We start from the raw sequence: 22,992 nt of genomic DNA on the forward strand, positions 1-22,992 counted from the left end.
GTTGCCGCGACGTTGTACCTTGGTCGGCTGGTTACGTTATTTTTTGGTCCCATGGACAACGTTGCCGCAACGTCGTACCTCGGTCGGCTGGTTACGTTATTTTTTGGTCCCGTGGACAACGTTGCCGTGATGTTGTACCTTGGTCGGCTGGATACATAAATTTTGGTACCATGGGTTAAGTTGCCGTTAAGTCACTCTTTGGTTGCAGGACAACGGATCTCGAGTGCAATATAGTGGTTTATCCAGAGATGGAGAGATCACACTGGATTACTCTCAGTTCTGACACTTTTGCAAAGTAGCCATAGTCTACATGAATTTCAATCAAACACAATACTAAATGTTGCACCCAGCACGTATAAATGTAGACAATGCATGTAATTCATGTGCAGCTCAGCCCCAGCATATCATTGGTCATCAATTTTCTCATATGCAGAAGCATAGGTTTAATAAATAAAAGACTGAATTTTGAATATAATTTAGTCTTTCATTCTTTACTATAAACATGTCCAAAAGCAATCAATGTGTGATTTGTAACATGATTAAGCAAACATTCTTTGTATAGCACACCAAAGCTGTATGACACAATGCAAATTTGTGCTCCAATAATTTTGTAATACAAAATTGTTAAAAGTGACCAAAAGGTAAGCGACTCTTACGAGTTTCATTTCCAAAGACAAGTCATCACAGAATATTACAATTATTCCTTAGCAAACCTGCCCCTCATTCTGCCCCTGAGCAACAACTTTGCTCATGCCCAACTGGGGTTTCAGAAGAGATTTTGCAGGGGTTCAACCGTCTTGTACGCATTGGATTTCAACTGGAAATTAGCTACTTCAAAGGTGAGTTTCTTTACAGAAATAGTTTTAAATATATAAACATATTTTCAGAAATTGGATGGGGCATGCTATTACGTATATGTTTGAAATTGAGGCTATTTAGCCTGTTTATGTGCTATCAGATTCACATTGTTTACGTTAGGACTTCGCTAGCTAGATGTTAAACCCTCCAGAAAGTTATGTTGAAATACTGAAAATGCATAGGCCTACATGTTATCAAAGTTTAGCGTCTCACAAATCCCCCACAAAATAATCAGTGAAAATAAACTTTCAGAACTGTTAGAAAACCTTGCCCCAAAATAGTTTATTTAGCCCAGAATTTTCAAAGACTGTGCAGCTAGCGCGTGGCTGATCACAGTCGGTCATGGCATGCACAGCAATGCGTCTATAAAAGTATCATGTCACTAATTCTTCCAATTTTCCGATTGGCTGATGACACACGTCAGTCAAAGTTATAATCAAATGGGAAATGGCAGCTTCAACGAAAGGCTAGCAATGCAACTAGTGCTGGTCCACGGAGCTGTGATGCGTTTAGATGACATGGAAAATCCAGCAACTCAGAAAAAATAATCATATTCTTTCTGGAAATATAATCGTAACGTACTGAAAAAGTAATTGATTTCAGACACGTTCAGACACACATTAATTTAATTATGAAAAAATATAATTTTGATTTTGACAGGGCCTGCAGAGAAGGCCCTGCTGGCCCTGACACTGACCACTGCTATAGAGCTCCAACATGATTCAACATGGTGGATAGCTGCTGTGGGCCGGGATGCCTGAACCATTGGGGAAAAGATAAAGGGAGAGCATTTTATAGGATTCCTAAGATCCAGAGAGAAGAACCCTATAATTCCTGACAACCACCCATGGCTTCAACTGAGGATCATTCAGTCTCTTGGAATGACTTATCTGTAATAAATATGTAATGGCATTTTTTGTGATGAAAAGTGCACTGATATAATGTATGTTAGCCAACGTTAGTAGCTAACCGTTGACGAATGTTGCTAACGCTAGCTAGCTATACAAGTTGAACTGACTGCATTAACGTTAGCTACACATAGCAATTTGTAGCCGGTAGACTTCAAAGCTGAGTATTCATCACAAATCCAGCTGATTGCGTCCATTTATATCCCTCCAGGCTTTTGTAGGCTTTCAAAGACTTTCCAGAGTAGGACGAATGAAAGTTGATAGAGTTGTAAATATCTTGATACAGAAGGTCAGGGAAGCCTTCCGTTTCACTCGTAAAGGTCGTAAAAATAGCTCCGGGGGCTTTATATGGATCACTAATGTTTAATCGATCAAATTTTGCTTTATAGCTGCCTATGTCTTTTGAATTAAAGTGTGCAGTGAACTTGGACAGGTTGAAATCTGTGCTGGCGCCGTTCTTTTAGCCACTACTTTCCTGCCAAAATGGCGACGTAAACAGTAAAGTCACGTGACGTCCGGAGCTCTATTCCCTTGTGTGCAGCATGCAGCCAACGAGGTATGTTGTTTTGTGTCTGTATTTTACGTTGTTTACATGCTGCACATGTCATTGTATGTTCATATTAAGCTAATGTGGTCGTTATTTTCTCGTTATACTGTGGGTTTAGTTCACGGTGGATTTGGAGAAGAAGCTTCAAATAAACTTGTAGCAAGAAAGCCACTTGTCTACCAGTTTTCAAAGGAATTATAGTACACTTGTGATTTACTTGTGTAATAAATACTGTGTTATTTAACCAATTAAATAACCATTTTCGTTTTTTTGGGGTGCAGCGTTTAATCGAGGGTGGCGTTCATTACACAATGTTCATTTTTGGTTCAGCGTTTATTCAAGGGCGGCGTTTATTTGAGGGCGGCGTTTAATCGAAGAAATATGGTATGTGGGTTTATCCAATTAATATTATAATGTATCTTCCTTCTAGCTAGCCAAGTAACTCTACACAAAGTTCTAACACAAAGGCAGAAGAAAGAAATTCTTGAAAGTGGGTGTGGCAAAATAATTGACATCTTTTTAGCTTACTCTTGATTAGAACTGAAGGAAAGCAGATATGTTATGATTAGTTTTTTTCCTTTTAAACCAAGTCTTTCTCTTATATTATGACAAAATGATTTACTCAACATCAATCATAGTACACTCACAAGCAGTGGCAGCCGGGACTTTGCAGAGCCCCCCCCCCAAAGTCGGAGCCCGAGGCCCCTCCCCTAAATCCACACAAAATGTAACTCCATCCTATCTTATACATTGCTGTCTACCTTTAAATATAGCCTATATCCAATGTGAGAGAGAAATAAAAAAGTTTAAAAATAACAAAAGAACAACAGCAGCCTATTTGTGTGGCGTCCTGCGGAAACCCGTTGGATGTCGCGGCCGCTCATTGTTGGCTATAAGCCATAAAAGATCGAAAATTGTTTTCTGTCAACATTGAGATTTTTGATGTTTTCTATAGTTAACACCATAACCTTCATTGTTCATTCTTCTACAAAAAGTGTTTAATTACTTATGAAAAACAGTTAAATTGAACGGTTTTTGGACAACTAGCAAGATTTCCAAGACATTTCAAATCAAATGCTCAGTTTGCCTGCTATTTTGAGCGCTGCAGCAGCCCCAAACAACTGATCAAGGAAGTCAGGCTGTTAAACTTAAAAATAATTTTGCTGAGAAGTTATTATGTAGCCTATACTTAAACTGACATTTACATTCACAACGTGATTACGAACAAAAGGATTTCCTTTCCATATTCGCCACAGAAGAATGAAACGGAGTGGAATCTTTGAATACAATTTTCTCCCTTATCACTTTTTGACACAGGTAAACTTTTAAATTATGTAACTTCAGTTGTGATAAAGATATCTGAGTGATTTAAACAGATTTGTATTCAGGAGAGTTTGTAGTTTCCAAATATGTATAATTCACAGAAAGACCCAAATGTGCACCGCTTGCATATTTTCTTTTACTCATGTCTCTACCGTCATCTGGCAGAACGTCTCGCATTTTCGAAATGTGCGTGTTCAATAGGCGTAATGGCGCAAAAGGTACGTAAGATACGCAAAAGCCATTGTTGCCAGATTCAGGGATTTTGAGACTATTTAGCCCATGGAAGTGGATCTGTTACGTTGCCTACATTACGGAATTCCTTTACCTGGCAGTTGAAACGTGGGGCTCTCAGGGTGTGTGGGCCCCCCCCGCCTCACGGGGGCTGTGGGGGCTTCCCAGCCGCCACTGCTCACAAGGTGGTGGTGAGCAGAAACTGTTCATGTGCAGTACACCTACCTTACAGAATGCAATGAGCCAGATTGTAGGGACCAGTAACCCTCTCTGGTTGAGTATCAAGTGTTTGACAGCCCAATGTAATGGATTAAAAAAAAAACTCTATTGTAGCCGCTATTTCAGGTCTAAATGTTGGTAGGGATATTTCAACTTTCAACACACACAGATGCACACACACACAAAGCTAGGGTCCACTTACACACGTACACAAAACTCACCCAAATCCAAGTCCACACATTCACACACACAACTATTCCTTTTCCCTTTGTTAAACTCAATATCTTATTTTAAACATATAGTGTTGTGTGTGTGTTTGTTCCCTGTAGTGGTCAGGTAATCTACACATTCTATCTCACTGTCAGCTCAGTCTTGGGTGCTGTGGCAACATTTACCTGATTCCTCACCCAAATCCAACAGACACTTTCAATTAACTATAACACTAGAGAAAGGAGGAGATAGAGAAAAGAACATGTATAGCTAAAAACAATGTTTGTTTGTCTTTTTCTATCACACACAGCCAAAGCTGAACAAAACGTGTGCGTCATGTCACGCAACAGACAACAGAAGGCACAGAGGCAAATTTAAAAGAGCACAAAGGGCCAATACAACCCCAGATAGAGATAAAGAGATGGAGAGACCCAGAGAGAAAGAGAGAGACCCAGAGGGACAGACAGAAGACCGAGTGGATAAGAGAAACACACATGGAAAAAGACGGAACATGATTCCTGACATTAATTTTATCAGGTCCGGTGGATTTGAGACCAAGGCTGAGGTGATGTTGGAGATGTCCTCCCTCAGTACATTGTCATTTTTACATTTAGTCATAGTAAGGTCCATAGCAATGCTACATAAACATCTGAAACTGGGCATCAGCATACCACCTTCCTGGTTGCTTGTCCTCAAGGCAACTGAGTAAGTCAACTCAGTACGGGCACAGACTGAAATACTCTAACAATGACGAATGTGCACTTCACTACACACTTATAGGAATGACAACTAGCTAGAGGCAACCTGAATCTATCCTAATACAGCAGATGGAAATGAAAGAGAGATGTGAACACAGACAGGCCTGGCGAGGTAAGGAGGATGGAGGAGGGGATGAAAACTAAAGGAAGCTTTAGCTGGAGCCTGTGGTGCTGCAATGGGGTTTGAGCTGGGCGGTGGGCACACGGGCCCCAAGCTAATATGTCACGTGCTGTGTAACTCGGCGTGCCCCTGCGTCATGATGGATGGCGTGTTTGCAGATGCCACTGAACCGTGGAAACCATTATTTCCTGGGAGAGAGAATGGGGAAGAGGATTGGAAGGAGAGGAGGGGAGAGAGGGATAGAGGGAGACTTAGGAGAGATAAGGAATGATTGACTAAAGCAGAACACAAGTCCATCATGGAAGTGTGGATATGTTACTGGGAGCACCAAGCAGAGCCAGTGTGGAGGGACTGGAGAGGTAAGCAGATCAAGAGTATCAATGTAAAGACATCAATGCACTTTGGAAATGAAATGTGACCCAATGTGAAAACAAACAGACAAAACACAAACTGCATGTAAATACTGTAAAAAAAAAAAAACTGTTCGCCGATGTGTGTGTCAGTTTATTAATTTTTTTACATTATCTACGCACAGTTTGTGTTTTGTCTGTTTGTTTTTTACCATCCTCTTGTCGAGTGACTGGAAAACTGAAATGCTGCCAGATGTCGGACTTATAAGTGGACAGGGCATCTTCTATTTCAGTTTCAGCCTAACTCATTTGGTCTCATTTAAAACAGTACCACAACAACAAATTCTTGCAATGGGTGCGATTACAACCAGTAAGTAACCCAAACAAACAAACCCAAACTTTCACTTTTACTGCTTTAAGAAGTTCTGTCTTCTAATTTCATGTAAAACATCAGTTTTGTTGTTCAGTGACACACAGTGAAAGACGAGAGATAGCTGAGTCGTTGAGAAAAACCTTAAAGGGGTGATTGACCGGGTTTTTGGGGTATTTCACACTGTTCCTTAAGGTCTCCGAATAGGGTATGTAACATTGGTTGGGCTGAAAATGGCCCGGGTGCTGTTCTATGCCCCCTGATACATCCTCTGAAATTTTCCCGGGAACAAACGATAGGTTTTCGCCTTTTATGGTATGCTCATGAATATATAGATGAGCTGCGCGCTGATTGGTTGGTTTACAACGAGAGAAGCTGTGGAGCAAAGACGCAACACGGCCAACACTCACTGAAACAACGAAGGTGGAGACTTGAAATAAAAACGTACAAATAAATCTATCTACACAACACTGTTTTCAACAGATTGACTAGATATCATTTGAAATGATTACGTTAGTTGTTTCCACTTCTGTTGTCGAAGCAAACTGGATCGACTTAGGTGGGTAGAATGTTACAGCTTAGCAACCAAACTATATCGTGATTCAACTCAGCTTCAGTTAGCTAGATAAAAAATAACCTGCCAAAGATCTGGACAAACATGCATTGTGAATTTTTGATTTACATGTACGGGTTATTTATTCGAATGAAACAGTCAGGAACATGAAATAACGCGTTAGCCCCATTGCCAATAAACTAAATTACCTATGCTCTTGCATTAGCAAGCTAAACTAGTTCACATGCCTACTCTAGGCGTTTTCGCTATCTAGCTGTTCTAGCATTCCTTGCAAATCAGCGTTAATAAAAAGCAGATGAGCTAGAGTCTAGCTAACGTTGACTCGACGGGCATGGCAGATGTTTTTCTATAATGTAGCTCTAGCGTAGAAGATCCCTGTGCAAGCAAACAGGATCGACTTAGGTGGGTAACGTTAGCACTAGCTACAGCTTACCAAACAAACTATCGTGATTCAACTCAGCTTCAGTTAGCTCTAGCTATCTTGCTGAAAAATACATCTGGACAAACATGCATCTTGAATTGTAGATTTACATGACAACACAGGTTATTTATTTGAATGAAACACAGTCAGGAACAAGAAATAACGTTAGCCCAATTGCCAATAAACTAAATCATCACACATTCTACCGATGCTAGATACAGGCAGGATACGTTAGCATTGCTAGTAACTGTTAGCGACAACATCCTACAGCTTGCGGTTGTGATCAACCTAAGGTCGGAACAGCACCTCTTTTCAGCAACAGCTTCATAGCATATCCTGATTTACATTGTCCCAGGTTTTCGAAAGTGTCCTCGGTGACATGGTCCGAGCAAATTAATACTTCGTACTTAATAGGGATATTCCCATAGATAAACATCAGCCATGCCTGTCTAGTGTCTTGTTCTTTGGGAAGATAGTGAAAAGTGTGCAGAAGAACTTTCTTATTTGTAATTCCTGTGGAAGTACCGAGCAGCGCGCAGTTAGCTAGAAAGGTTTTGGAGATCTACGCGATCTCGGTTATGTTCCTGGACCAGAAAACAAGAGGGCGTGTAAATTTAAATTTTGGGGCGTGACAAAGTTGATGCTGCAAGTTGTGACGTCACAACTTGCACTGTTTCAAAAGCTAGCGTTTGCAAGTTGCAGTTTCAAAAAGTGACATTTTGATAGGAAAGAGGTTTCATGGACTTTGAGGTTCACTGTATGTCTATTTTACACACCAAACTGTCATTTTTCAACTATGACAAGGTAAAATCGGTTTTGCTATCAATCGCCCCTTTAAAGTAGGACGTTCAATTTAGTGTGTGGTGTTATGAGTGCTGTGTACAGCAGCTTGTGACTGCCAGTAATAGTTTACCCTTTTTTACATTCAGAGAACACATACAACAGGAAAGAAGGACTGGTTTAAGGCAAGGTCCAGGCCTGGTGTTATTTTATCTTTTGTCAGAGACTTTGTTTAATATGTGAAGTAAACCTTTCACTTGTTCAGTTAATTGATGATTTGCTGTCTGACAAAGAAATAAATCATTATGTACCATATTAAATTGCATAGCATCATATTCTTTTGCATTGCATATCATTGAATCGTGTCGAATCGCATTGCATCGCAATACGGGTGAATTGTATCGTATCGCATTAGTAGTTGTTTTGATGTATCTTTAATGTATCGGATCGTTGGCAGTGCATCAAGATGTGTATCGCATCGTCCTCAGTGATGGAGATGCACATCCCTATCAAGTAGTAAAGTTTAAAACGTTTTTATTTATAAATTGGGAGTCAGGTGGCTGAGCGGTGAGGGAATCGGGCTAGTAATCCGAAGGTTGCCAGTTCGATTCCCGGCCGAGCCAACTGACGTTGTGTCCTTGGGCAAGGCACTTCAACCTACTTGCCTCGGGGGAATGTCCCTGTACTTACTGTAAGTCGCTCTGGATAAGAGCGTCTGCTAAATGTAAATGTAAATGTAAATTGAACATTTTGCTCTTTTAGGGTTAGCTCTTTGCTCTTTTACTTGTCAGATAGTTTTGTGATCTTATTTTAATAAGCATATGAGCCGTACTTCATAAATCAGTTCAGTTACACTTTAAATATCAGCTAATATTCAACTGTAAAGTATACACCTTTTAAAGGATCCCTTGGTAAATCAGCCTCTGTGGGGACATTTTTGAAAAAATTTAAAGTTAACACCAACATTTAGTGGCAAAATCCATTGTTATGTCTACAAAATTATTTTAGATATAGTATATGTTTAGCTAGCTTGCAAATACTGAGGAAAGCCTACCGAAGTTGAGTTAGCCAATGTCGATGCTAGCTAAGGTTAGTTTGCTAGCTGTAGGCTATATAACATTTCACTGGGTCTTGCAGCGCTGCTTGATTTACTGAAATTATTATGAAATGGTATGTTCTACTAGCCATTTGCCTACTTTAGCAAGTCTCAGTATTTCCCACCCCTGATAGTGTAACTGAGACGACACAGTAAACTAGAGAGGGGACAATTAGGGGTGGGCGCATTGAAAATTAACAGCGTCATCTAGCAGCCGTTTAAACTGGCTGAATGGGGCGTAGTGGTTGTCTCCGACGGTAGACTACACTACGTTATTTAATATTTTAATTAAGGCTGCATGTGTTCATTTTTATCCGATATTAGTGCTCACACATTAAAATGTTGTGATACATCTGTAGGCCGTTAGAATTAAGTCATTTTCTCACAGTAAAAGTTAAAGAATATCTTCTGAGGTTCCCTGCACTGGGGCGAGAACTCGGGTATCTAGACTCGCATTATTAATACATTGTCGTACAACGCTTTAACCAGCTACACCACCGAAAAAGCCGTTTCTTGTCGATGCGGGTGGACGGACTTTATACGATACGGTTTTTATATAAATTAAACTAGATTACACAGATTTTTTCTTATTCTTAACATTTGTGATATGTAGGCCTACTGTGAACTGGGGGGACTTTATTTTTACAAATTATTATTACTGTTGCCAATGTTGACGAATCATCAACATTTGTTTTCTGGGCACTGTATAGACCTACCTAGTCCTATCATGTTACGTTTCATTTCAATGAAATACAACACTCAAGTGCACGGATTTATAATTATTATAATACGGATTTGGTTAAATAATAATGACTCATGGAAGAAACTCGAGCGATGCCTTGTGCTGCTTCTCTGGCAATGTGAGATTTGTCTTTAACAAGAAGCGGTGGCTTCGTTCCCTCTATGGCTCTGGTTCAGAAGAGCTGCAAACCTTCGAACCAGTTCGGGACGTTTGAAGCATTGAACGTCATCTATCACGTGGTTTCGTAATTTGATAGAAGCTCCAAAACACTTTTTCGAAACTGTGTGTATTGGTTTTGCGACACAAGCATCGATGCGTCAGTGCCATACGTCCCATCCCTAGGCTTGCTGCATCGGTTGCAGATGGGTCCGTTTATTAACTGTAATTGGGTGTGCTTTGCCTTCGGCAAGGGCACAACCTTTGTTCTCTCACATATATATATTTTTTGTATTTTTTTGTATTATTTATTTTTGCCCCCCTAAAACTCAGTCAATATTTGGCCTACATAGACAACCTAAGTGTCAAAAGTTTCGTCTTGGTAGCGATTGAGTTGCTTCTATTGGGATTTACGTTCCGTTGCATGGTATAGGCTCAAGTTAAGTTTTTGTGGCGAAAAGTGAAGCTAACGGTGGCTAATTTGCTAGCCACAGTCACTGACGTTACTAACGTCACTACGTCACTAACGTCACGAAAACACGCGTGACTACCTTTGGCAGAACATTCGTTTCGCATCTGTTAACTTGGGGGATAGCTAGGCTAACTATAGCTTTACTGCAAGGCAGCTGCAGAAACGCCACAAGCAAAGAGGCCAGGGTGATAACTATTTACTCATTTTACTTTGTGATATGACACACAATTGTGATGTGTAATGTACAATATAAGCTGATATTATTAAGGAAACAGTAGTCTACTATTTCACTGAAGTATTATCTGTTACACTTCATCTGATAAATGACTAAATGTAAGTATTAGCATCATGACATTAGCCTGTGTTGCCCGGGCAACACATACTACAGTGGTCTATGATGCATCTGTTTTCAATCGTTAAACTAAACATTCCTCACAAATACATTTTCGTTGTAGGATTTATTATGACATTACATTAGCTACAAGTAAACGATTTGTTGGTGAAATTATAATTCCCTGTGGTTTCAAACCAGTGTTGCTCACTGCAACGCTGTAGCCTATGCGAGACACACTACAAAAACATCTACACAGCTGTTTAGGAAGTCAAACGGCGACAGAACATGTTCGGCACTCCCCTTACTTAAATCAAAAGTCTTTCAATAGGTGAAACTATCTGACTACTAACCTGAACTTCATTGCCACAGCCTAAACTTTGTCAATCTGTTCATGAAAATAATTAATTTCAGCCTAAACCCTACAACGGAACGTTAAATCCAATTCAACCAACGCAATCGCTACCAAGACGAACACAGCAGTAGTCTAGTACTGTACTGTAGTAGTAGAATTTACCGGGGCAGCTTCTCCACACAGGGCTATATCGCATTTTGCGTTGTTACTGACAATGATCGCTACCAGTGAGCTTTTTATGAATGAGTGATTTTCCACTAAATAAATGTCAAGCTTATTTACGTTTTTGGGGGAATATTTTCAGTTAGCAGATGGTACTGTTTGAATCGCGATTCCATCTTCTACTGCCGGTAACGTCGTAGAATAATCTTCAAAGGGGGTTCTTTATTAATGAATGAATGCAATATGAGTAGGCTAAATGCCTGAAAATATCACGAGAAGGGAAAACTTACATGGACGTTTAAGTCATAGATATTAGGTCCTTTTTTACACCGGTCTGGCAAATTTTTTCGTTTTGATTCAGCTATGAGGCTGCCTCTTGCAGGGGAAATGAGAAGACATCATATTTAATTCTACACTTCACTCGTATTTTCAGTTGTAAATGAGCAGCACAAAAAAAATGCTTTTAAACCTATGTAATCTTTATAAATAATAAGTATGCATTTTTTATATAAAATATACAGAAATATCAGTTGTAAAAATTTCATTCAAAAACGGACCCCTGTGCAACCGACGCAAGCAAGCACACCCTACAATTTCCACAGAAATTGTACCCTCTCTAGTTTCTGTATATTTTATATAAAAATGCCTACTTATTATTTATGAAGATTGCATAGATTTAAAAGCATAGCCTACATTTGTTGCTGCTCATGTACAATTCAAAATACAAAAAGTGAAGTGTAGCATGTACTTACTGTAAGTCGCTCTGGATACGGGCGTCTTCTAAATGACAATGTAAATGTTGAATGAACCTAACCTATATGACTCAAACGTCACCTTAAGTTTTTCCCTTCTACAGTAGTGATATTGTCAAGCATTTAGCCCACTTAGTGGCTGTAATTCTGCACCAAGGCTGAATTTCGGGAAAGAGACTTCTGATACAGTATTAGGGGACCACTAAGGCCTATATAAAAGCATCCAAAAACAGCATGTCATGTCACCTGTAAAGATCCTGTAAAGTGGAATTGAAAACGAGTTTTAAGTTCACCACACCACAGAAGAATGTGTTATTAACTAGACGAAATTGTGTGAAAATCAGCACTCTTCTCTGCTTGAGGGGGGCGTGTCTCCTGAAGGAGCTGAAGCTCCGCGCCTCACTGCCGACCCAGATAATGGACGCTACGTCAAGCCGAACAAAACAGTATAGAATTAGAATTTATTTGTTCAATGAGTGAAACATACAGATTCATATAAATGAAATGTTCCCTTGAGCTGTAACACAGGAGTAAAAATGGACACCAGAGACAGCAGACAGTGAGCTCTCCAACTACTTCTAGCACATTAGCTACCATTTCACCAAAATACCATCAGTCTACACTAGTAGCCTAATATCAAGTTAGCGGTTTGCACTAACTCATAGCAGAGATACCTCTGGAAAAGTTATCTAGTATAATTATAACAAGCACACAGAACTGAGTGTTGAACTGCTGGCGGCGGTGGATGGTCCAGGTGCGACCGGAGTTTATCCAAAGCTTTCCATCAGCGTGGCTCTTCACAAAATCAATCCACCTATTTTTACTTTCCTCATCAATAGGGAAATTAAATAGTGTTGCAGTGCAGCTGAAGTTCTTGCATCCAGGGAAGATGCAGTTGCGGGTGGAGGGAGACATCCTGAAGCTAGCTAGCTGATGTAGGCTACAATAACAGTACAGCATTAGGAGCCATTCAGTGATCTGACATAGATGGGTCAAAATGACGTAGATAGGTCATTTTTTGCCTCTGCCTATTAAAACCTGATCTGAAAATGGAAGAGAAACTGTTCTACGGTCTAACTCCACATTTCAGTGCAACAAAGTTTTCGTACTTTGCACATGCTTTCAGGAACTCATTTCACACGTATATAATGTACTGAGAAGCAAATCATGGAATTTGCTTTACAGGACCTGCTGCAAAAGATAGCATTGAGTGAATTCTCTTCAGAATCTCCAGTGAACTCTCTCCAGAGTCTCAAGTGACCTTTCTCCACAGTAAACCTTCAGAATATCCAGTGAACTACCTCCATAGTCTCCAGTGAACCTTATCCAGTTTCCACAGTGAACCCTCTCCATTGTGAACCCTCTCCACAGTGAAACCCTCTCCAGAATCTCCAATGACCCCTCTAGAGCAGTGGTTCTCAAAGTGGGGTCCGCGAACCAAGGCCAAGGGGTCCGCAAAATAATTTGCCATAAATTATAACATTGGAAAATTGTGCTGTATCATTAAAAAGTTACAAATATATTATAATCTACAGATGGGGACCATTTGCACCAATAAAACAAGCATATTGTGTCCAGTTAAGAGCACAAAGGGTATTCTGAATGGGTGTTATGATTATGGGGGGGGGTCCTAAGAAACACGCGTGGACATCAGGGACAGTGCCTCTGGACTGGCAGACCAGGGTGGTGGTTCCCCTCTTTAAAAAGGGGGACCGGAGGGTGTGCTCCAACTTTAGGGGGATCACACTCCTCAGCCTCCCTGGGAAAGTCTATTCAGGGGTGCTGGAGAGGAGGGTCCGTCGGATTGTCGAACCTTGGATTCAGGAGGAGCAATGGGAGTCAGGTGGCTGAGTGGTGAGGGGATCAGGCTAGTAATCCGAAGGTTGCCAGTTCGATTCCCGGCCGTGCCAACTGACGTTGTGTCCTTGGGCAAGGCACTTCACCCTACTTGCCTCGGGGGAATGTCTCTGTACTTACTGTAAGTCGCTCTGGATAAGAGCGTCTGCTAAATGACTAAATGTAAATGTGGTTTTCGTCCTGGCCGTGGAACTGTGGACCAGCTCTATACCCTCGGCAGGGTTCTGGAGGGTGCATGGGAGTTCGCCCAACCAGTCTACACATGTTTTGTGGATTTGGAAAAGGCGTTCGACCGTGTCCCTCGGGGGCTCATGTGGGGGGTGCTCCGGGAGTACGGGGTACTGGACTCCCTGATCGGGGCTGTTCGGTCCCTGTACGACCGGTGCCAGAGTTTGGTCCGCATTGCCGGTAGTAAGTCGAACTTGTTCCCGGTGAGGGTTGGACTCCGCCAGGGCTGCCCTTTGTCACCGATTCTGTTCATAACTTATATGGACAGAATTTCTAGGCGCAGCCAGGGCGTTGAGGGGGTCCGGTTTGGGGACCTCAGGATCGGGTCGCTGCTTTTTGTGGATGATGTGGTCCTGTTGGCTTCATCGGGCCGTGACCTCCAGCTCTCACTGGAGCGGTTCGCAACCGAATGCGAAGCGGCTGGGATGGGAATCAGCACCTCTAAATCTGAGGCCATGGTTATCGACCGGAAAAAGGTGGAGTGCAATCTCCGGGTCGGGGAGGAGATCTTGTCCCAAGCGGAGGAGTTCAAGTATCTCGGGGTCTTGTTCACGAGTGAGGGAAGGATGGAGCGCGAGATCGACAGGCGGATCGGTGCGGCGTCCTCAGTGTTGCGGGCTCTGCATCGGTCCGTTGTGGTGAAGAAGGAGCTGAGTCGAAAGGCGAAGCTCTCTATTTACCAGTCGATCTACGTTCCTACCCTCACCTATGGTCACGAACTGTGGGTAGTGACCGAAAGAACGAGATCGCGAATACAAGCGGCCAAAATGAGTTTTCTCCGCAGGGTGTCCGGGCTCTCCCTTAGAGATAGGGTGAGAAGCTCGGTCATCCGGGAGGGGCTCAGAGTAGAACCGCTGCTCCTCCGCGTCGAGAGGGGCCAGTTGAGGTGGCTCGGGCATCTGATAAGGATGCCTCCTGGACGCCTCCCTGGTGAGGTGTTCTGGGCACGTCCCACTGGGAAGAGGCCCCGGGGAAGACCCAGGACACGCTGGAGGGACTATGTCTCTCGGCTGGCCTGGGAACGCCTCGGGGTCCCCCAGGAAGAGCTGGTGGAAGTGGCCGGGGAGAGGAAAGTCTGGGCCTCCCTGCTTAGGTTGCTGCCCCCGCGACCCGACCCCCGGACAAGCGGAAGATGATGGATGGATGGAAAATTGTGCTGTATCATTAAAAAGTTACAAATATATTATAATCTACAGATGGGGACCATTTGCACCAATAAAACAAGCATATTGTGTCCAGTTAAGAGCACAAAGGGTATTCTGAATGGGTGTTATGATTATGGGGGGGTACTAAGAAAATGTTCACCCCTATAAGGGGTGAACATTTGAGACATTTTGAGAAAAAAACTAAGTTTGAGAACCCCTGCTCTAGAGTGTCTCCATAGTGTATCCTCTGCAGTCCTCTCCAAAGTAAACCCTTTCCAGTGCCATACTGAACCGAAGATACCCTAAATCCATATAAACCTGTAGCATTACTATTAATTCTTTGTCATGGTAAAATATAACATTCTTAAACAGGCTTGGGGCATTAATAGCGGAATAAATTCAGTGCAGTTTCACAATGCCTGAGCATGGACTATGAGACGGATCTAGCCGATCACTGAAGCAGGGAATGGAAGTTACATGTTCCAAACAAATGTAGTGTTGTGCACACAAGCTAATTATCCAGCAGAGGATTTCGTCTGTTAGATCAGGGCAAAGTGGATTAAGAGATGAGAGCGCTTCATCAAAGATGCCACTCTGCCTAATTACACATCGCATTTTCTACCACAGTGAACACAATTAACAGCTATTTAATATAAACAGGCAACTCCACCCCCTCCCTCCCAACCCGACACCCACAATACACACATGATCCTAGAGCTCTGGTGGCCACACACAGTATACAAACACACAGTGCACTAACACACATACTTTGACAGAACACTGCCACATGCACACACATACACAGAATACTAGCACACACAGAACACGGACACACACAGAACGGGGGGGGGGGTGGTATAGTTCAGTGGTTAGAGCATTTGGCTGCAGAACGGTGAGTCGCTTTAGATAAATAAGGGGGGGTCAGATGGCTGAGCGGTTAGGGAGTCGGGCTATTAATCAGAAGGTTGTTGGTTCGATTTCTGGCTGTGCAAAACAACGTTGTGTCCTTGGGCAAGGCACTTCACCCTACTTGCCTCGGGGGAATGTCCCTGTACTTACTGTAAGTCGCTCTGGATAAGAGCGTCTGCTAAATGACTAAATGTAAATGTAATGTAAATAAGTGTTTGCTAAATAAAAACCGTAAACTACATTAGAACGCGGTCTCCCACACACGTTTGTACTACTATTCTTGCAGTACTCACAATTCAATCCCATTCAAAATCCTGTTTTGTCTAACCCCTTACCAAACACTAACCTTAACCCAAAAACCTAAGCTGAACAGTAAACCTAACCTTAGATTCTGATCCTAACCCTAAAATTATTCCTAACTCCTAGCCCCAACCCTTAAAGTAATCTCGAACACTTCTAACCTGAAACTCTCTAAAAACCCTTACAACATAGCACTTGAACTTGTGAGGACCAAGAAAATATGTTCAAATTGTCCCTGTTTTACTATTCTTAAAGGGGACTTCTGGCCCCCACAAGAATAGTATAAGCCCCACACACACAAACACACAGAACACTAACACAATGTGACATACACACAGAACACTGACACACTAACTGACACATAGGCAGGCATACCCACACACATTTACACACCCAGGTAAGGATGTGATGTAAGGATGTGCTACACACCAGACTTCCACATCACCTCAGATCAGAGCTCTGACAGAAGCGCCAGCACCGTTTGTTTGAGTCACAAGGCATTGAGAGGGATGTAATATGACACTCATGGGCACACAGATAAGGGGCCAAGAGTTTATCACCCAACCCAAACATGTGCCCTTGCCACCTCCCACCAGGTGGTTTACACCAGTGGTTCCCAAAGTGGGGGTCGCGACCCCTCGGTGGGTCGCGAGATGATCTTGGAGGGTCGTGAGATGATTTCCAGAAATCAAGGAACATTTTAAAACAATTAGAAATAACATATTTTAGCCAACATTTTAATAAGTAAAAAATAGTACGTTTGCTGAGGGGGGAATAGAAAGTCCAGAGTATGTGGATGGGGGATGTCTGTATATCCTTCAAGCCCTCCTGTGGGCATTTGTTCACACACACACACAAGTTGCATAAAACCCATGTTATGTGACACGCCCTGTCTCTGGCTTGATTCATTGGACAACATGTGGACGAACTTCGAGGTCTGCTGGACGAGGACATCTGCTGAGCTAATGAATAATAGTGTTGACTAATATTCTCTGTCCAATCACTCAGCTCGCCCTCATAATCACCCCACTTAATAAGCCATCACAGGTCGCACCGGGGACATGACTGACGGCCTTAAAAACCAATGGTGTTGTGGGGGGGGGGGTTCCAGATGTACATACAGGGAGAGGACACTGTGATTCATGGCCAGAGGGCACACTGGAGAGAGTGGTTAGGGAAATTTCGCATTCACACACACACACACAACTGCCTTGCCCTTGGCTAATACGGCCACTATGTCTACAGAGATGGCTTAGGCTAGATGTGTGTGAATATGTGACATGGTGGGGGGAGGGAAAACACAGGTTAATGATATGGGCCGTGGGTCATGTTGCTTTAGAATAACCTTTGTTGCCCCCCCAAGAGGCAAATTAAATATGCAATGCACATGCAGTGAAGCCCCCATGACTTGGATTATGAGTGAAAAGAGGGTAGGGAAGAAATTGTACTGGATAATATGGCCACTAGGTGTTAAAATTTCTGCCTTCTTCTGGAATAAAAGCTACTGTAGATATCCTCAAATTGCCAATTGTCAATCAACTAAACCACCAACATGAACAAAAATGAACAGAAAAACTATTTAGAATATCTGTCTGGAATGTACACCAGTGCCACCAGAAACACCCAGACACAACAACATTTATGATGTTTGCAACACAACTGAGGCCTCTAGCGACACTGACAGTGATCAGAGGGGTGCCAGGTTTCCATTGTTTTTGCAGTTTTGCATCATCTATGCATTCCCTTAAGCCCAGCGCTGCAAGGCTGTGGGGGTGTTCCTACAATATCATCTGAACAAACATACAGACACATACAAACACACGCACAGACAGACACACATACAGACATTCACAATCCTAACCCGAACTATAAACCTAATCCCCCTGAAATAGAAATAGTATTTGAACATGAGGACCAAGACAATGTTGGAGTACAATTTTACCTTTGTATACTACTCTTGCTATTTCTGTTTCCCTCAAGAATAGTTGAACAATTACATGCACACAAACACACTCACACAAGCACATAGACACACACACACCAGGACAGAGACTCACCCACTGCCGTGTTCTCGTAGATGAGCAGGTAGGACTGGAAGAAGTAGTTGGTGAAGCGTGGAGGCTGGTTTGAGGCTGTGAAAAGAGAAATATTCAAAATATTCCAATGACTACTAATATAGATCCATCACTGTTCAAATGGTGAAAGTACTGTTTTGGTGCAATAAACTGCATGTTGTGAGAGAGCTATTGGTATGACGACACTGTCTTCTACTGGCTCCAAGTGAATGTAGAGGAAACATATACTCCAAGAGTCCATGGATGTGGTATTCTATTTGTTGTCTTGTATGTGTGTTTAGAATTTGCCTTTGAAAACTTGATTTTGGATCTGTCTGTAAACAGATCTGTCACCCCTAGGTTGTAAATACAGTTGTCTGACATGCTGTGTATGTGGGCCTGGGCAGTATGGGGGCCTGGGCAGTGTGCTGGCGGCCAGGCGAAAGGCAACAGATCAAGCTCTTTTGTCCAAATGATCACGGAACAAAGCAGACTTCTTTTGATCAGCCTGGCGGACTTCTTTCCACAGAGATGCGTGATCTAGAAGAGGCCGTTTGATGTGATGCCCTTGATAGAATCAATCACTGCTTTGAAAGGTAGGGCGCCGCACACTGTTCAGTAGAGGGCCAGCACGCCACGTATCGGGGGATCTTAGCGGGTGCCAGAAATATAGCCACACTCTATGGTGCTCTTGGGGTGGTGCTCTAGTGGTAGTGTTCTTAGAGGTAGTACTCAGGTGGTCATGCTCCAGGGGTGATGATCTATATGTGGTGATCTAGGGGTGGGGCTTTTGGGGTGGTAATGTAAGGGTTTGTGCTCTAGGGGGGGGGGGGGGGGGGGGGGGGGGGGGGGGGGTCTAGGCGTGGGTGATGCTCTAGTGGTGGTGGACCAGGGGTGGTGCTGTAGGGGAGGTCATCTAGTGGTGGGAGTCTACGGTTATACATTCCAAACTCCAAAACACAAATTTCAGCAAATTATGTCATCTAAAACCCTCTGTAAAAATGTGTTAATCCTGTTGGACTGGCCTCATCAGCAAGGCTAAGGACTCCCACTGTCATAAACAAATTCATTTATTTAAGTCCATCCATCACTTATTGCACTTATAAGTCATCTCGTCTCTACCAGTCACATTGCACATCTTATCTTATTTTATATTTTACATTATTTAGTGTTGTTTAGAATATTGTATAGACTATTGTACATTCTCAAATTTTTATATTAAAGATCCGTATATGTTTATTGTATGCACCTTTCTGCCACAGTAAATTGCTTGTGTGAACTTACATGGCAATTAAAGCTCATTTTGATTGTGATTCTTGTGCCCTCTCCTTTTGTATTAGGTATTGCATTTGCAGTACGCTGCACACCATAAAGGTCATGAATGGTAATGGTTGCAAACTGGTTTCTTGTGATCAACGATGTTCTCATTGTCATCTGTCTCACAACCACATTATTTCCATACTTTTCTTGTCGAAAACTATTATTGCATTAGCTGCTTGTCCAGTGTTGCCAATTTAATCAAGATTTTGCGACTTTTCGTCTTCCCTAGTGATAGGGTGACCAGAAGCATGACCCTGAAAAGGAGGACACTTGGGTCCAAAAAGGAGGACAAAGGGTCAAAAGGGGGAGGGGGCATTAGGATGAAAATAAGACAATAACATTAGTCATTTTAGTAAGTCAACATTTGTAATTTGAATACAAATCCAATACAAGTGCACTGATTTTCTGTTGTCTTTGGTGAGACAAGTTTAGTCAAAAGATAAATACGAATATAAGACATTACCATTCCTCAAACTATTTCAATTGTAATAGAAATTAATATAATTTGGTCAGCTCATCAGCGGTTGTTTTATGTTGTTGTTGTGTTCGGAGCAAAAAATGATGTTAAGCCTGCCCGGCAGAACTAGCATTATCTTTGTGCCATTGCCTAGCGCAGTCATGCCGCTCTAAAGCCCCTTTCCCCATACTACTCACGTCTATATCAATGCGACAGAGCTTACAGAAGGCACGATATTGATCTTTGCTGCTCTTAGTGGCAAAGTGGAGTTCTGAACTCCACGTAGGTTTGAAGGAAGGGCAGGAAGGGTCAAAAAGGAGGACAAAAGGCCAAAAAGGAAGACGCGCAACAGCGGTCAGGACAAAGGGCTGGAAAACCGGACTGTCCCGACGAAATCCGGACGTCTGGTCACCCTACCTAGTGATAAAGAATGTAATCTCGAGACTTTTCAGAGAGCTGCTAGCGACTTCTGGTGAGATTTTTTTGCGAACACTGTGCTTGTCAGCGTCCGACTCTACCGTAACTAAAGACATCCTGGTATCATCCAACTGTTTTTGTTTGAGTACATTCTTGGTCGGGGAGTACTAGTTTTGTGACAACACTACTAGGGAGTAGTGCTTTGAGGGTCTATGCTCTAAGGTGTGGTGTTTAAGGGAGCAACAAGCTGCATCTGGATCTGCACTTTCATATTTTGGAGAATGGGTGGGTGCTCGGCCACCTGGATAAGGATGGATTACCCAGAGAAGCACACAAGCTAGGCCTCGAGACAGTGTTTAACCTGCTGGACAAGCTGCCTCCTCAGGGAGACGTCTGAGAAAGGACATGATAAAATCAGTGTGCAAATGGGTTAAATAGAGAGGAGATGAGAGAGAGGAGTGGAGAGAGTGGAGGAATCCAGAGTAAAAGCTCTTGATAAACTCATTGGGCTTGATCCAAAGTGGTCGTGGCATTCACTTAATACATTTTCCTGTTGCTTTTTCTGGCAGGGTTACTGGAGGTGTCTCCTGCCTGTCAAAGCAAGACTGTCACCAGCAGTTTACTCAGCATCACATAACACACACATCTCCTCTTTTAAACACACTCAAACACACATACCTCCTAAGTCAAACAAACACACACCTTTTCTCTCTCAAAGACATACACCATGCCAGGAAATCTTGTAAAAGTGGGTAATCAGGTGTAGAAGAAGAAAAGTGGGTGAGAAAAAGGGAAGGGAGGATGAGGATGAAGTAATGTAAAAATTTGGATGTGAGAGAGGGTGAGTAAGAAACAAGGCAGAGAGAAGGAAAGGGGGGAAAGAAAGAAGTAAAGTGGCTGGTTGAGGAGTGCAAGAGATTAGGAAAAGACTGCATTTCAGGGTTTGAGCACTATAAACTAAGAGGACGTTAGGTGGATGAGTATATGTGTGTATGAGCATGTGTCTGCGTGAGTTTGACTGTTGAATAGCCTCACCTTCGCAGACAGATTGGAGGATGAAGAAGGTAAGGAGGAGTTTGACTCCTGTCATCCTGCCACCAGGACCCACATGCCACGACATCACTGGGGCCTGCTCCGCACTGGGTAAATCACACATGCACAAATACACATGTAAGTACTTCAGTGATGTGCAGATGCTCAAGAACCTGCCCTTTTCTCCTTTGACTAGACACGTGCCCTTTTTGCAAGACTTTTAGGATTCCTCCGGCAGTAGGAAACCTATTGTAAATGTTAGTTTATTATTAGGATTTTGCCGGTATGAGGAAGCCTATTGTAATTGTTAGTACTCTTTTTTCCCTCTCTCTCTACAGTGCTGAATAACTCAAGCCAGGACTTGAAATTGTGCCATTTTGGTTGCATACGCAACCAAAAGAAAACTCAAAATATATTTATAAGCATTTGTGCAGGTGCAAATTATCGTTATGGTGCAACCTGTTTTAATTTCTTTACAAAACGCTTGTTAATTACCCTACTGCACAATATATGCCTGCTGTGAGCTGAAACAGTGACCTGTCCACTGTTCTATCCAACGTTACATAACCAACTACACCTCATCTTTACGTTTTTAACTTTAGTGCAGATTTTAGATTGGTGAACATTAGCCGTCAATCACTCCTTGTCACTGCACTCCGTTCTAGCGCACAAAATATATCTCTAACCCCCCCAAAATTTACCAAGTACCAGTGCTACCAATAAAAAAGTTAATTTTGAGCTTGGCAAGCTGTTGATGGTAAGTCAAATGGAAAATTTGCCCCCAATTTTCAAAGTGATGGTATTTCCACCCCATATGAAAACACATTCTGAAACTTTGTACATTTGCCTTATTTTTCAACTAACTTAAAACTAATGAACCCATAATATCCACCATCTCAGATTTTCCTGTAGGCTACAGTACCATTTAGGAAAACTAACTAAATGAACCATAGCTTCCATTGACTAGATGTATAGGATTTGTAGGGGGTTAAATATTGGCAACACAACATAAGTCAAGTACATAATGATTTGCATTACGGTGCAGACGTCTTTTCCCTGGGCTACTAGCAGAGTGGTACTACCTGTAATGGTTCGTATGTAGGCTGTTTGTCTGTACAAAGTACGATCCCATCCCCCCTCCTTATCATGTAGCGAATTGGCAGATTTGTACGGAGCCCCACACATGACATTCGAAAAAAAGAAGAATTCGTTCCCACGAAATGCTAATTCGTGGCCACGAAATGCTAATTCGACTGCTAATTCGTGGCCACGAAATGCTAATTCGACTGCTAATTCGTTCCCACGAAATACTAATTCGTGGCCACGAACTGCTATTTTGGGGATAACGATGTAGCCTAACTATATTGCGGGCAGTGTGGGGCACATATACCCAGAGCAAGCTAAAGGTGCAGTGTCATGGACAGAGATGATTTGATTGTATTGTATTTTAGGCTGGTGAATAAAGAATATATTGTGCTTATTAAAGTTATGCATTGTGCTTATTAAAGTTATGAACTTAGAAGTGTGCTTAGGCTTA

The 22,992-nt window shown here is 42.4% G+C and overlaps 1 protein-coding gene across 3 annotated transcripts in view; it reads right to left on the reverse strand.

Moving 5' to 3' along the window:
- cdh23 (cadherin-related 23) overlaps positions 1 to 21,559 on the reverse strand; it is a 361,974-nt gene extending 340,415 nt beyond the window's left edge. For all 3 annotated transcript variants that reach the window (XM_067235776.1, XM_067235778.1, XM_067235777.1), the window contains exons 1-2: positions 21,459 to 21,559; positions 18,233 to 18,307 (exon numbers count right to left, since the gene is read on the reverse strand). In XM_067235776.1, the coding sequence (XP_067091877.1) occupies positions 18,233 to 18,307; positions 21,459 to 21,543 (160 nt within the window). In that variant the 5' untranslated portion in view covers positions 21,544 to 21,559. The remainder of the gene's footprint in view (positions 1 to 18,232; positions 18,308 to 21,458) is intronic.
- Positions 21,560 to 22,992: the final 1,433 nt, after the last annotated feature.

Source organism: Osmerus mordax, chromosome 5 (assembly GCF_038355195.1).
Source record: "Osmerus mordax isolate fOsmMor3 chromosome 5, fOsmMor3.pri, whole genome shotgun sequence".
In the NCBI taxonomy this organism is placed as follows: Eukaryota; Metazoa; Chordata; class Actinopteri; order Osmeriformes; family Osmeridae; genus Osmerus; species Osmerus mordax.